This window comes from Oncorhynchus clarkii, chromosome 33, assembly GCF_045791955.1.
Source record: "Oncorhynchus clarkii lewisi isolate Uvic-CL-2024 chromosome 33, UVic_Ocla_1.0, whole genome shotgun sequence".
Classification (NCBI taxonomy): Eukaryota; Metazoa; Chordata; class Actinopteri; order Salmoniformes; family Salmonidae; genus Oncorhynchus; species Oncorhynchus clarkii.
The window spans coordinates 33,254,248-33,267,906 of NC_092179.1; the positions used below are offsets into that span (position 1 = coordinate 33,254,248).

At 52.4% G+C, this 13,659-nt stretch overlaps 1 protein-coding gene across 1 annotated transcript in view; it reads left to right on the forward strand.

Annotated features, from left to right (window-relative positions):
- The window catches only part of LOC139392659 (low density lipoprotein receptor-related protein 6), a 73,292-nt gene that overhangs the window by 36,384 nt on the left and 23,249 nt on the right, over positions 1-13,659 (forward strand). Inside the window, exons 9-11 of the mRNA XM_071140802.1 lie at positions 6,915-7,131; positions 9,839-10,128; positions 10,482-10,708. Of these exons, the coding sequence (XP_070996903.1) occupies positions 6,915-7,131; positions 9,839-10,128; positions 10,482-10,708 (734 nt within the window). The remainder of the gene's footprint in view (positions 1-6,914; positions 7,132-9,838; positions 10,129-10,481; positions 10,709-13,659) is intronic.

The window sequence follows — 13,659 nt, forward strand, 5'->3', positions numbered from 1 at the left end:
GTGTTGGCATGTTCCATCAGCTGCTGTGTTGTGGGGGAGGGGGGTCAGCTGTGTTGGCATGTTCCATCAGCTGCTGTGTTGGCATGTTCCATCAGCTGATGTGTTGGCATGTTCCATCAGCTGCTGTGTTGTGGGGGAGGGGGGTCAGCTGTGTTGGCATGTTCCATCAGCTGCTGTGTTGGCATGTTCCATCAGCTGCTGTGTTGTGGGGGAGGGGGGGTCAGCTGTGTTGGCATGTTCCATCAGCTGCTGTGTTGGCATGTTCCATCAGCTGCTGTGTTGGCATGTTCCATCAGCTGCTGTGTTGTGGGGGAGGGGGGTCAGCTGTGTTGGCATGTTCCATCGGCTGGTGTGTTGTGGGGGAGGGGGGTCATCTGTGCGGAGCGGTGGGTAGCTAGCTGTCTGTCTGCAGGGGGGGACGACGACAACCTGACACACACTTCCCCTAGCAGCATCACAGGACCCTCTACCACTATGAGCAGCCTGACACACACTTCCCCTAGCAGCATCACAGGACCCTCTACCACTATGAACAGCCTGACACACACTTCCCCTAGCAGCATCACAGGACCCTCTACCACTATGAACAGCCTGACACACACACTTCCCCTAGCAGCATCACAGGACCCTCTACCTCTATGAACAGCCTGACACACACTTCCACTAGCAGCATCACAGGACCCTCTACCACTATGAACAGCCTGACACACACACTTCCCCTAGCAGCATCACAGGACCCTCTACCACTATGAACAGCCTGTCACACACACTTCCCCTAGCAGCATCACAGGACCCTCTACCACTATGAACAGCCTGACACACACACTTCCCCTAGCAGCATCACAGGACCCTCTACCACTATGAACAGCCTGTCACACACACTTCCCCTAACAGCATCACAGGACCCTCTACCACTATGAACAGCCTGACACACACACTTTCCCTAGCAGCATCACAGGACCCTCTACCACTATGAACAGCCTGACACACACACTTCCCCTAGCAGCATCACAGGACCCTCTACCACTATGAACAGCCTGACACACACACTTCCCCTAGCAGCATCACAGGACCCTCTACCACTATGAACAGCCTGTCACACACACTTCCCCTAACAGCATCACAGGACCCTCTACCACTATGAACAGCCTGACACACACACTTTCCCTAGCAGCATCACAGGACCCTCTACCACTACGAGCAGCCTGACACACACTTCCCCTAGCAGCATCACAGGACCCTCTACCACTACGAGCAGCCTGACACACACACTTCCCCTAGCAGCATCACAGGACCCTCTACCACTACGAACAGCCTGACACACACACTTCCCCTAGCAGCATCACAGGACCCTCTACCACTACGAGCAGCCTGACACACACACTTCCCCTAGCAGCATCACAGGACCCTCTACCACTATGAACAGCCTGACACACACACTTCCCCTAGCAGCATCACAGGACCATTATCTCAACACACTCCCTCCTTTTCAGAAGGGAAGTCATATGACCAGGGAGTTATTACCTTATTGGTGGACCGGTTCTGAAGGGCATTGGAAGTGTTCTGGCTCAACGTAGTGTGTCTGGTGGACCGGTTCTGAAGGGCATTGGAAGTGTTCTGGCTCAACAAAATGTGTCTGGTGGACCGGTTCTGAAGGGCATTGGAAGTGTTCTGGCTCAACGTAGTGTGTCTGGTGGACCGGTTCTGAAGGGCATTGGAAGCGTTCTGGCTCAACGTAGTCTCTGGTGGACCGGTTCTGAAGGGCATTGGAAGCGTTCTGGCTCAACGTAGTCTCTGGTGGACCGGTTCTGAAGGGCATTGGAAGTGTTTTGGCTCAACGTAGTGTGTCTGGTGGACAGGTTCTGAAGGGCATTGGAAGCGTTCTGGCTCATCGTTGTCTCTGGTGGCCTGGTTCTGGAGGCCATTGGAAGCGTTCTGGCTCAACGTTGTCTTTGGGGGACCGGTCCTGAAGGGCATTGGAAGCGTTCTGGCTCAACGTTGTCTCTGGGGGACCGGTTCTGAAGTTCATTGGAAGCGTTCTGGCTCAACGTTGTCTCTGGGGGACCGGTTCTGAAGGGCATTGGAAGCGTTCTGGCTCAACGTTGTCTCTGGGGGACCGGTTCTGGAGGCCATTGGAAGCGTTCTGGCTCAACGTAGTCTCTGGTGGACAGGTTCTGAAGGGCATTGGAAGCGTTCTGGCTCAACGTAGTCTCTGGTGGACCGGTTCTGAAGGGCATTGGAAGTGTTTTGGCTCAACGTAGTGTGTCTGGTGGACAGGTTCTGAAGGGCATTGGAAGCGTTCTGGCTCAACGTAGTCTCTGGCGGACTGGTTCTGAAGGGCATTGGAAGCGTTCTGGCTCATCGTTGTCTCTGGGGGACCGGTTCTGGAGGCCATTGGACGCGTTCCTGCTCAACGTAGTCTCTGGTGGACAGGTTCTGAAGGGCATTGGAAGCGTTCTGGCTCAACGTAGTGTGTCTGGTGGACAGGTTCTGAAGGGCATTGGAAGCGTTCTGGCTCATCGTTGTCTCTGGGGGACCGGTTCTGAAGTGCATTGGAAGCGTTCTTGCTCATCGTTGTCTCTGGGGGACCGGTTCTGAAGGGCATTGGAAGCGTTCTGGCTCAACGTAGTCTCTGGTGGACCGGTTCTGAAGGGCATTGGAAGCGTTCTGGCTCAACGTTGTCTCTGGGGGACCGGTTCTGGAGGCCATTGGAAGCGTTCTGGCTCATCGTTGTCTCTGGTGGACTGGTTCTGGAGGCCATTGGAAGCGTTCTGGCTCAACGTTGTCTCTGGGAGACCGGTCATGAAGGGCATTGGAAGCGTTCTGGCTCAACGTTGTCTCTGGGGGACCGGTTCTGAAGTGCATTGGAAGCGTTCTGGCTCATCGTTGTCTCTGGGGGACCGGTTCTGAAGGGCATTGGAAGCGTTCTGGCTCAACGTTGTCTCTGGGGGACCGGTTCTGGAGGCCATTGGAAGCGTTCTGGCTCAACGTAGTCTCTGGTGGACAGGTTCTGAAGGGCATTGGAAGCGTTCTGGCTCAACGTAGTCTCTGGTGGACCGGTTCTGAAGGGCATTGGAAGCGTTCTGGCTCAACGTAGTCTCTGGTGGACCGGTTCTGAAGGGCATTGGAAGTGTTTTGGCTCAACGTAGTGTGTCTGGTGAACAGGTTCTGAAGGGCATTGGAAGCGTTCTGGCTCAACGTAGTCTCTGGTGGACTGGTTCTGAAGGGCATTGGAAGCGTTCTGGCTCATCGTTGTCTCTGGGGGACCGGTTCTGGAGGCCATTGGACGCGTTCCTGCTCAACGTAGTCTCTGGTGGACAGGTTCTGAAGGGCATTGGAAGCGTTCTGGCTCAACGTAGTGTGTCTGGTGGACAGGTTCTGAAGGGCATTGGAAGCGTTCTGGCTCATCGTTGTCTCTGGGGGACCGGTTCTGGAGGGCATTGGAAGCGTTCTGGCTCATCGTTGTCTCTGGGGGACCGGTTCTGAAGGGCATTGGAAGCGTTCTGGCTCATCGTAGTCTCTGGGGGACCGGTTCTGGAGGGCATTGGACGCGTTCTGCCTCATCGTTGTCTCTGGGGGACCGGTTCTGGAGGGCATTGGACGCGTTCTGCCTCATCGTTGTCTCTGGGGAACCGGTTCTGAAGCCCTGTTTGCTGTGGCACCATAGATTCTCCTTAGAAGCTGCTACCAAGTTGGTAACACAGAAACGTTGCTTCATAGCAACTCAGACTCTCCATGATGAGAGTTTCTCCTTGAAAACATATTGTTCTTGTAAACATTTAAGACTAGTCTACATCATGGCCAGCTGGATCAGTACCTCAGCCCAGAGCCCAGGCAGCAGTGAGGTCCTCCTATGAGGACTAGTCTACATCATGGCCAGCTGGATCAGTACCTCAGCCCAGAGCCCAGGCAGCAGTGAGGTCCTCCTATGAGGACTAGTCTACATCATGGCCAGCTGGATCAGTACTTCAGTCCAGAGCCCAGGAAGCAGTGAGGTCCTCCTATGAGGACTAGTCTACATCATGGCCAGCTGGATCAGTACCTCAGCCCAGAGCCCAGGCAGCAGTGAGGTCCTCCTATGAGGACTAGTCTACATCATGGCCAGCTGGATCAGTACCTCAGTCCAGAGCCCAGGCAGCAGTGAGGTCCTCCTATGAGGACTAGTCTACATCACGGCCAGCTGGATCAGTACCTTAGTCCAGAGCCCAGGCAGCAGTGAGGTCCTCCTTTGAGGTCTAGTCTACATCATGGCCAGCTGGGTCAGTACCTCAGCCCAGGCAGCAGTGAGGTCCTCCTATGAGGTCTAGTCTACATCATGGCCAGCTGGATCAGTACCTCATCCCAGAGCCCAGGCAGCAGTGAGGTCCTCCTAGGAGGTCTAGTCTACATCTTGGCTAGCTGGAGCAGCACCTCAGTACAGAGCCCAAGCAGCAGTGAGGTCCTCCTATGAGGACTAGTCTACATCATGGCCAGCTGGATCCCCCTGTTACCTCATTTAAAGTTGGGGTACCTCAGAAACCCAATCGTAAAATTTCTGCACTTTTCGGGGTGTTGACAGCTGAGCCACCGTGGAAATTAGCCTTCGTGACTGGTGGTGTTGTGTACAGATGTATTGCAGGGAGCGGTCGATGTGAGTCCTACTTCTTTACATTTCCCTCCACGGGGCTCTAACTTCCATATGGAAACAACTAGTCTCAAAGACATCCTTTGTTTTCTACAGTTGGCATCCTCACACAGCATATCTTCATGGTGCAATATGTTCCAACACATCGGCTAGTGTTTGTTGGTTTTAATCTGGACCCGTAGTGGGGCCAAGTGGGAAAGACTAGGGGAGGGGTGGGGGACACCAAGGGAAAGTTTGGTAGGGTGTGCTGGGTTGGTTGGTGGTGGTGGTAGCCTGGGTTATAGGTCTGCTGGGTTGGTTGGTGGTGGTAGCCTGGGTTCTGGGTCTGCTGGGTTGGTTGGTGGTGGTAGCCTGGGTTCTGGGTGTGCTGGGTTGGTTGGTGGTGGTAGCCTGGGTTCTGGGTCTGCTGGGTTGGTTGGTGGTGGTAGCCTGGGTTCTGGGTCTGCTGGGTTGGTTGGTGGTGGTAGCCTGGGTTCTGGGTGTGCTGGGTTGGTTGGTGGTGGTAGCCTGGGTTCTGGGTCTGCTGGGTTGGTTGGTGGTGGTAGCCTGGGTTCTGGGTCTGCTGGGTTGGTTGGTGGTGGTAGCCTGGGTTCTGGGTCTGCTGGGTTGGTTGGTGGTGGTAGCCTGGGTTCTGGGTCTGCTGGGTTGGTTGGTGGTGGTAGCCTGGGTTCTGGGTCTGCTGGGTTGGTTGGTGGTGGTAGCCTGGGTTCTGGGTCTGCTGGGTTGGTTGGTGGTGGTAGCCTGGGTTCTGGGTGTGCTAGGTTGGATGGTTGGTGGTGGTAGCCTGGGTTATAGGTCTGCTGGGTTGGTTGGTGGTGGTAGCCTGGGTTCTGGGTGTGCTGGGTTGGTTGGTGGTGGTGGTAGCCTGGGTTCTGGGTGTGCTGGGTTGGTTGGTGGTGGTGGTAGCCTGGGTTCTGGGTCTGCTGGGTTGGTTGGTGGTGGTGGTAGCCTGGGTTATAGGTCTGCTGGGTTGGTTGGTGGTGGTGGTAGCCTGGGTTATGGGTCTGCTGGGTTGGTTGGTGGTGGTAGCCTGGGTTCTGGGTCTGCTGGGTTGGTTGGTGGTGGTAGCCTGGGTTCTGGGTCTGCTGGGTTGGTTGGTGGTGGTAGCCTGGGTTCTGGGTCTGCTGGGTTGGTTGGTGGTGGTAGCCTGGGTTCTGGGTCTGCTGGGTTGGTTGGTGGTGGTAGCCTGGGTTCTGGGTGTGCTGGGTTGGTTGGTGGTGGTGGTAGCCTGGGTTCTGGGTCTGCTGGGTTGGTTGGTGGTGGTGGTAGCCTGGGTTCTGGGTCTGCTGGGTTGGTTGGTGGTGGCAGCCTGGGTTCCGGGTCTGCTCCAGAACGAGGTTTTGATCTAGAACAAGGTTTTTGCGGGCCAGAGCCACATCTGCTTCCGATTTGCTGCCTCCCACGCCAGCTGCGGGTTCCCCTCTTTTAGAATAGCCCCAGAATGTGAAACACACCCCACTGTGGACACACACGTTTGTTTTACTATCCTTGTGGGGACCAATATGATTCCCATTCTAAATCATTAGGCCACCTCACTGAGAAAGGAAACGGAGTGTACAACACATCAGGAACACCTTCCTAACATCTGATCCTCCACAGCCTCAATGAGAAAGGGTTCCATAGGGACGCTGGCCCATGTTGAACTCCAATGCTTCCCACCGTTGTGTGAAATTGGAAGTGGATCTCTATTCCGACGAGCTCGTTCCATCTCATCCCACAGATGCTCAGTTAGATTGAGATCTGGTGACTGGACAGTAAGCTGAATTCACGGTCCTGTTGGTGGAACCGTCAGGATGCCTGCTGATGGTCCCTTGTCAAACAGAGAAATGCTCTGTCAGGATGCCTGCTGATGGGCCCTTGTCGAACAGAGAAATGCTCTGTCAGTCTGTCTGCTTGAGTCATGCTACTGGAACAGGCGTTGTGTAGAGAATAGTGAATTTTCAATTTTCTTCTGTTGTTGGGGGGGGTCTCTTCAGTAGGAGGGAGGCCCGGGCGGGTCACTTCAGTAGGAGGGAGGCCCGGTGGGGTCACTTCAGTAGGAGGGAGGCCCGGTGGGGTCACTTCAGTAGGAGGGAGGCCCGGGCGGGTCACTTCAGTAGGAGGGAGGCCCCGGGGGTCACTTCAGTAGGAGGGAGGCCCCGGGGGTCACTTCAGTAGGAGGGAGGCCCGGGGGGTCACTTCAGTAGGAGGGAGGCCCGGGCGGGTCTCTGAGCTCCTACCTGAACTTATTGGTTTGGTCTTCAAGCTGTTCACTGGTTTATCCTCTGATTCTCTGTCTCCTCTCCCCCAGGTGATGTGTATGGACGGTTCAGGCAGGAGGATCCTGGTAGAAGATAAGCTACCTCACATCTTTGGCTTCACTCTGCTGGGGGACTATGTGTACTGGACAGACTGGCAGAGACGCAGCATTGAGAGGGTTCACAAACACACCACGGAGAGAGAGTTCATCATAGACCAGCTACCAGACCTGATGGGGCTCAAAGCTACATATGTACACCAGACCTTCGGTAGGTAGCACAGCCTGAACCCTGACATCACCGGGCTCAAAGCTACATATGTACACCAGACCTTCGGTAGGTAGCACAGCCTGAACCCTGACATCACCGGGCTCAAAGCTACATATGTACACCAGACCTTCGGTAGGTAACACAGCCTGAACCTGACCCCTGACCCCTGACCTGATGGGGCTCAAAGCTACATATGTACACCAGACCTTCGGTAGGTAGCACAACCTGACCCCTGACCCCTGACCTGATGGGGCTCAAAGCTACATATGTACACCAGACCTTCGGTAGGTAGCACAGCCTGAACCCTGACCTCACGGGGCTCAAAGCTACATATGTACACCAGACCTTCGGTAGGTAGCACAGCCTGAACCCTGACATCACCGGGCTCAAAGCTACATATGTACACCAGACCTTCGGTAGGTAACACAGCCTGAACCTGACCCCTGACCTGATGGGGCTCAAAGCTACATATGTACACCAGACCTTCGGTAGGTAGCACAACCTGACCCCTGACCCCTGACCTGATGGGGCTCAAAGCTACATATGTACACCAGACCTTCGGTAGGTAGCACAGCCTGAACCTGACCTCTGACCTCACGGGGCTCAAAGCTACATATGTACACCAGACCTTCGGTAGGTAACACAGCCTGAACCTGACCCCTGACCCCACGGGGCTCAAAGCTACATATGTAAACCAGACCTTCGGTAGGTTACACAGCCTGAACCTGACCCCTGACCTCACTGGGCTCAAAGCTACATATGTTTACCAGACCTTCGGTAGGTAACACCGCCTGAACCTGACCCCTGACCCCTGACCTCACTGGGCTCAAAGCTACATATGTACACCAGACCTTCGGTAGGTAACACAGCCTGACCCCCTGACATCACGGTGCTCAGTGCTACCTAAACTCCACTCTGTGTATTTGGACAGGGAAGCCACAGTTTCAGTCTCTGTTCTCCACTCTGTGTATTTGGACAGGGAAGCCACAGTTTCAGTCTCTGTTCTCCACTCTGTGTATCTGGACAGGGAAGCCACAGTTTTAGTCTCTGTTCTCCACTCTGTGTATTTGGACAGGGAAGCCACAGTTTTAGTCTCTGTTCTCCACTCTGTGTATTTGGACAGGAAAGCCACAGTTTCAGTCTCTGTTCTCCACTCTGTGTATTTGGACAGGGAAGCCACAGTTTCAGGCTCTGTTCTCCACTCTGTGTATTTGGGCAGGGAAGCCACAGTTTCAGTCTCTGTTCTCCACTCTGTGTATTTGGACAGGGAAGCCACAGTTTCAGTCTCTGTTCTCCACTCTGTGTATTTGGACAGGGAAGCCACAGTTTCAGTCTCTGTGCTTCAGCATTCTGTTTCATACCTTTTTATTGTTTGGAAATGAAGGCACTATGTCCACACACATGTGAAGACGTCATAGGTATTAAGACAGATTCATCCATAGTGTTTATTAGTAGTTAAACGTCAGGTTTCTGGTCCCATATTCATAGCAGACTGATTCCATCCAGCTTGTGACTCTACAAACTTGATGGCTGCATTTTGCAGTTAGTTTTGGTCGGCGGTAGACTGTAGGTGGTAGACTTAACTAAACAGGGATATTTCATCAGTTCACCTCAGCTAATGTTTCAGACTGTCGGTGGTAGACTTAACTAAACAGGGATATTTCATCAGTTCACCTCAGCTAATGTTTCAGACTGTCGGTGGTAGACTTAACTAAACAGGGATATTTCATCAGTTCACCTCAGCTAATGTTTCAGACTGTCGGTGGTAGACTTAACTAAACAGGGATATTTCATCAGTTCACCTCAGCTAATGTTTCAGACTGTCGGTGGTAGACTTAACTAAACAGGGATATTTCATCAGTTCACCTCAGCTAATGTTTCAGACTGTCGGTGGTAGACTTAACTAAACAGGGATATTTCATCAGTTCACTTCAGCTAATGTTTCAGACTGTCGGTGGTAGACTTAACTAAACAGGGATATTTCATCAGTTCACCTCAGCTAATGTTTCAGACTGTCGGTGGTAGACTTAACTAAACAGGGATATTTCATCAGTTCACCTCAGCTAATGTTTCAGACTGTCGGTGGTAGACTTAACTAAACAGGGATATTTCATCAGTTCACCTCAGCTAATGTTTCAGACTGTCGGTGGTAGACTTAACTAAACAGGGATATTTCATCAGTTCACTTCAGCTAATGTTTCAGACTGTCGGTGGTAGACTTAACTAAACAGGGATATTTCATCAGTTCACCTCAGCTAATGTTTCAGACTGTCGGTGGTAGACTTAACTAAACAGGGATATTTCATCAGTTCACCTCAGCTAATGTTTCAGACTGTCGGTGGTAGACTTAACTAAACAGGGATATTTCATCAGTTCACCTCAGCTAATGTTTCAGACTGTCGGTGGTAGACTTAACTAAACAGGGATATTTCATCAGTTCACCTCAGCTAAAGCTTCAGACGGTACATTCAGACTGTCGGATTCTCCTGCTCATCTCTTCTGCCCCTGAGATGGTGATTAACACAGACAGAGAATAAACTTTTTATCCTCCCCTCTCCTTCTACTGCCTCCCCCTCTTCTCCTCTCTCCCCCTCTCCTCCTCCTCTCTCCCCCTCTCCTCCTACTCTCCTCCTACTCTCACCCCCTCTTCTCCTCCTACTGCCTCCCCCTCTTCTCCTCTCTCTCTTCCTACTGCCTCCTCTCCCAGGTACCAACCTGTGTGCGGAGGCTAATGGTGGGTGTAGCCACCTATGCCTGTATAAGCCGGTGGGCGTCCAGTGTGCCTGTCCCATTGGTCTAGAGCTGATAGCTGACCTGTCCACCTGCATCGTACCAGAAGCCTTCCTCCTCTTCTCCCGACACACAGACATCAGACGCATCTCCTTGGAAACAAACAACAACAACGTGGCCATCCCGCTGACCGGGGTTAAAGAGGCGTCTGCACTGGACTTCGACATCACCGACAACCGTATCTACTGGACAGATATCACATTGAAGGTAAGGAGGGAGGTGTCTCTCTCTGGCTCGGAGCCATCAGTTTGACGAAGCAGGCTGATAAAGCCCAGATTACCTTCAGCCCAATAGTAACCCCTTTCTCTCTCCTCTCCCCTCTCCCTCTCTCCTCTCCCTATCTCCTCTCTCCTCTCCTCTCCTCTCCCTCTCTCCCTCTCTGCTCTCCCTCTCTGCTCTCCCTCTCTGCTCTCCCTCTCTCCTCTCCTCTCCCTCTCTCCTCTCCCTCTCTCCTCTCCCTCTCTCCTCTCCCTCTCTCCTCTCCCTCTCTGCTCTCCCTCGCTCTCCCTCGCTCTCCCTCGCTCTCCCTCGCCCTCCCTCGCTCTCCTCTCCCTCTCCAGACAATCAGTCGTGCGTTTATGAACGGCAGCGCTCTAGAACACGTGGTGGAGTTTGGCCTGGACTACCCAGAAGGCATGGCGGTGGACTGGTTGGGGAAGAATCTGTACTGGGCCGACACGGGGACCAATCGTATCGAGGTGGCCAAGCTGGATGGACAGCACAGACAGGTCCTAGTCTGGAAGGATCTGGACAGCCCTCGAGCCCTGGCACTGGACCCTGCTGAGGGGTAGGTACTGACTCACCCTGCTGAGGGGTAGGTACTGACTCACCCTGCTGAGGGGTAGGTACTGACTCACCCTGCTGAGGGGTAGGTACTGACTCACCCTGCTGAGGGGTAGGTACTGACTCACCCTGCTGAGGGGTAGGTACTGACTCACCCTGCTGAGGGGTAGGTACTGACTCACCCTGCTGAGGGGTAGGTACTGACTCACCCTGCTGAGGGGTAGGTACTGACTCACCCTGCTGAGGGGTAGGTACTGACTCACCCTGCTGAGGGGTAGGTACTGACTCACCCTGCTGAGGGGTAAGTAGTGACTCGCCCTGCTGAGGGGTAGGCGCTGACTCACCCTGCTGAGGGGTAGGCGCTGACTCACCCTGCTGAGGGGTAGGTGCTGACTCACCCTGCTGAGGGGTAGGTGCTGACTCGCCCTGCTGAGGGGTAGGTGCTGACTCGCCCTGCTGAGGGGTAGGTGCTGACTCGCCCTGCTGAGGGGTAGGCGCTGACTCGCCCTGCTGAGGGGTAGGCGCTGACTCGCCCTGCTGAGGGGTAGGCGTTGACTCGCCCTGCTGAGGGGTAGGCGCTGACTCGCCCTGCTGAGGGGTAGGCGCTGACTCGCCCTGCTGAGGGGTAGGCGCTGACTCGCCCTGCTGAGGGGTAGGCGCTGACTCGCCCTGCTGAGGGGTAGGCGCTGACTCGCCCTGCTGAGGGGTAGGCGCTGACTCGCCCTGCTTCAGACTGACAGCTAGCTAGCAAGCTAATGTAATGGGAATATGAAGACTGGTTCAGGCTTACAGCTAGCTAGCAAGCTAATGTAATGACTGGTTCAGGCTAACAGCTAGCTAATGTAATGACTGGTTCAGGCTAACAGCTAGCTAGCAAGCTATTGTAATGACTGGTTCAGGCTAACAGCTAGCTAATGTAATGACTGGTTCAGGCTAACAGCTAGCTAGCAAGCTATTGTAATGACTGGTTCAGGCTAACAGCTAGTTAATGTAATGACTGGTTCAGGCTAACAGCTAGCTAATGTAATGACTGGTTCAGGCTTACAGCTAGCTAGCAAGCTAATGTAATGACTGGTTCAGGCTAACAGCTAGCTAATGTAATGACTGGTTCAGGCTAACAGCTAGCTAGCAAGCTATTGTAATGACTGGTTCAGGCTAACAGCTAGCTAATGTAATGACTGGTTCAGGCTAACAGCTAGCTAGCAAGCTATTGTAATGACTGGTTCAGGCTAACAGCTAGTTAATGTAATGACTGGTTCAGGCTAACAGCTAGCTAATGTAATGACTGGTTCAGGCTTACAGCTAGCTAGCAAGCTAATGTAATGACTGGTTCAGGCTAACAGCTAGTTAATGTAATGACTGGTTCAGGCTAACAGCTAGCTAGCAAGCTATTGTAATGACTGGTTCAGGCTAACAGCTAGCTAATGTAATGACTGGTTCAGGCTAACAGCTAGCTAATGTAATGACTGGGTCAGGCTAACAGCTAGCTAATATAATGACTGGGTCAGGCTAACAGCTAGCTAGTGTAATGACTGGTTCAGGTTAACAGCTAGCTAATGTAATGACTGGGTCAGGCTAACAGCTAGCTAATGTAATGACTGGGTCAGGCTAACAGCTAGCTAGTGTAATGACTGGGACAGAACTGGGTCAGGCTAACAGCTAGCTAGTGATGGACACGTTTCTGTGTACATAATGAAAGGACTAAGACCTCTGCAAAACGTTAAAAACAGATTTCTTGATGAATGTTTACTTAATCTGACCACGTTTTAGAGTGAAGAAAATGCGACCTATATAGTTGCTAGGTAACGCGCTAAAGATTCACGGGAAGAATCCTATGCCAAGGGGGACCAAGTTGGCATAGGATGCCCACTCGATTGAGGCTTCCAACCGGGGCAGTAGAGCTGGATAACGGTGTTCTGTCTGAGATTCAGTCTAATCTGGGTTTTAGCTCTCTGACTGGATAACGGTGTTCTGTCTGAGATTCAGTCTAATCTGGGTTTTAGCCCTCTGACTGGATAATGGTGTTCTGTCTGAGAATCAGTCTAATCTGGGTTTTAGCTCTCTGACTGGATAACGGTGTTCTGTCTGAGAATCAGTCTAATCTGGGTTTTAGCCCTCTGACTGGATAACGGTGTTCTGTATGAGATTCAGTCTAATCTGGGTTTTAGCTCTCTGACTGGATAACAGTGTTCTGTCTGAGATTCAGTCTAATCTGGGTTTTAGCCCTCTGACTGGATAACGGTGTTCTGTCTGAGATTCAGTCTAATCTGGGTTTTAGCCCTCTGACTGGATAACGGTGTTCTGTCTGAGATTCAGTCTAATCTGGGTTTTAGCTCTCTGACTGGATAATGGTGTTCTGTCTGAGATTCAGTCTAATCTGGGTTTTAGCTCTCTGACTGGATAACGGTGTTCTGTATGAGATTCAGTCTAATCTGGGTTTTAGCTCTCTGACTGGATAACGGTGTTCTGTCTGAGATTCAGTCTAATCTGGGTTTTAGCTCTCTGACTGGATAACGGTGTTCTGTCTGAGATTCAGTCTAATCTGGGTTTTAGCTCTCTGACTGGATAACGGTGTTCTGTCTGAGATTCAGTCTAATCTGGGTTTTAGCCCTCTGACTGGATAACGGTGTTCTGTCTGAGATTCAGTCTAATCTGGGTTTTAGCTCTCTGACTGGATAACGGTGTTCTGTCTGAGATTCAGTCTAATCTGGGTTTTAGCCCTCTGACTGGATAACGGTGTTCTGTCTGAGATTCAGTCTAATCTGGGTTTTAGCTCTCTGACTGGATAACGGTGTTCTGTCTGAGATTCAGTCTAATCTGGGTTTTAGCCCTCTGACTGGATAACGGTGTTCTGTCTGAGATTCAGTCTAATCTGGGTTTTAGCTCTCTGACTGGATAACGGTGTTCTGTCTGAGATTCAGTCTAATCTGGGTTTTAGCTCTCTGACTGGATAAC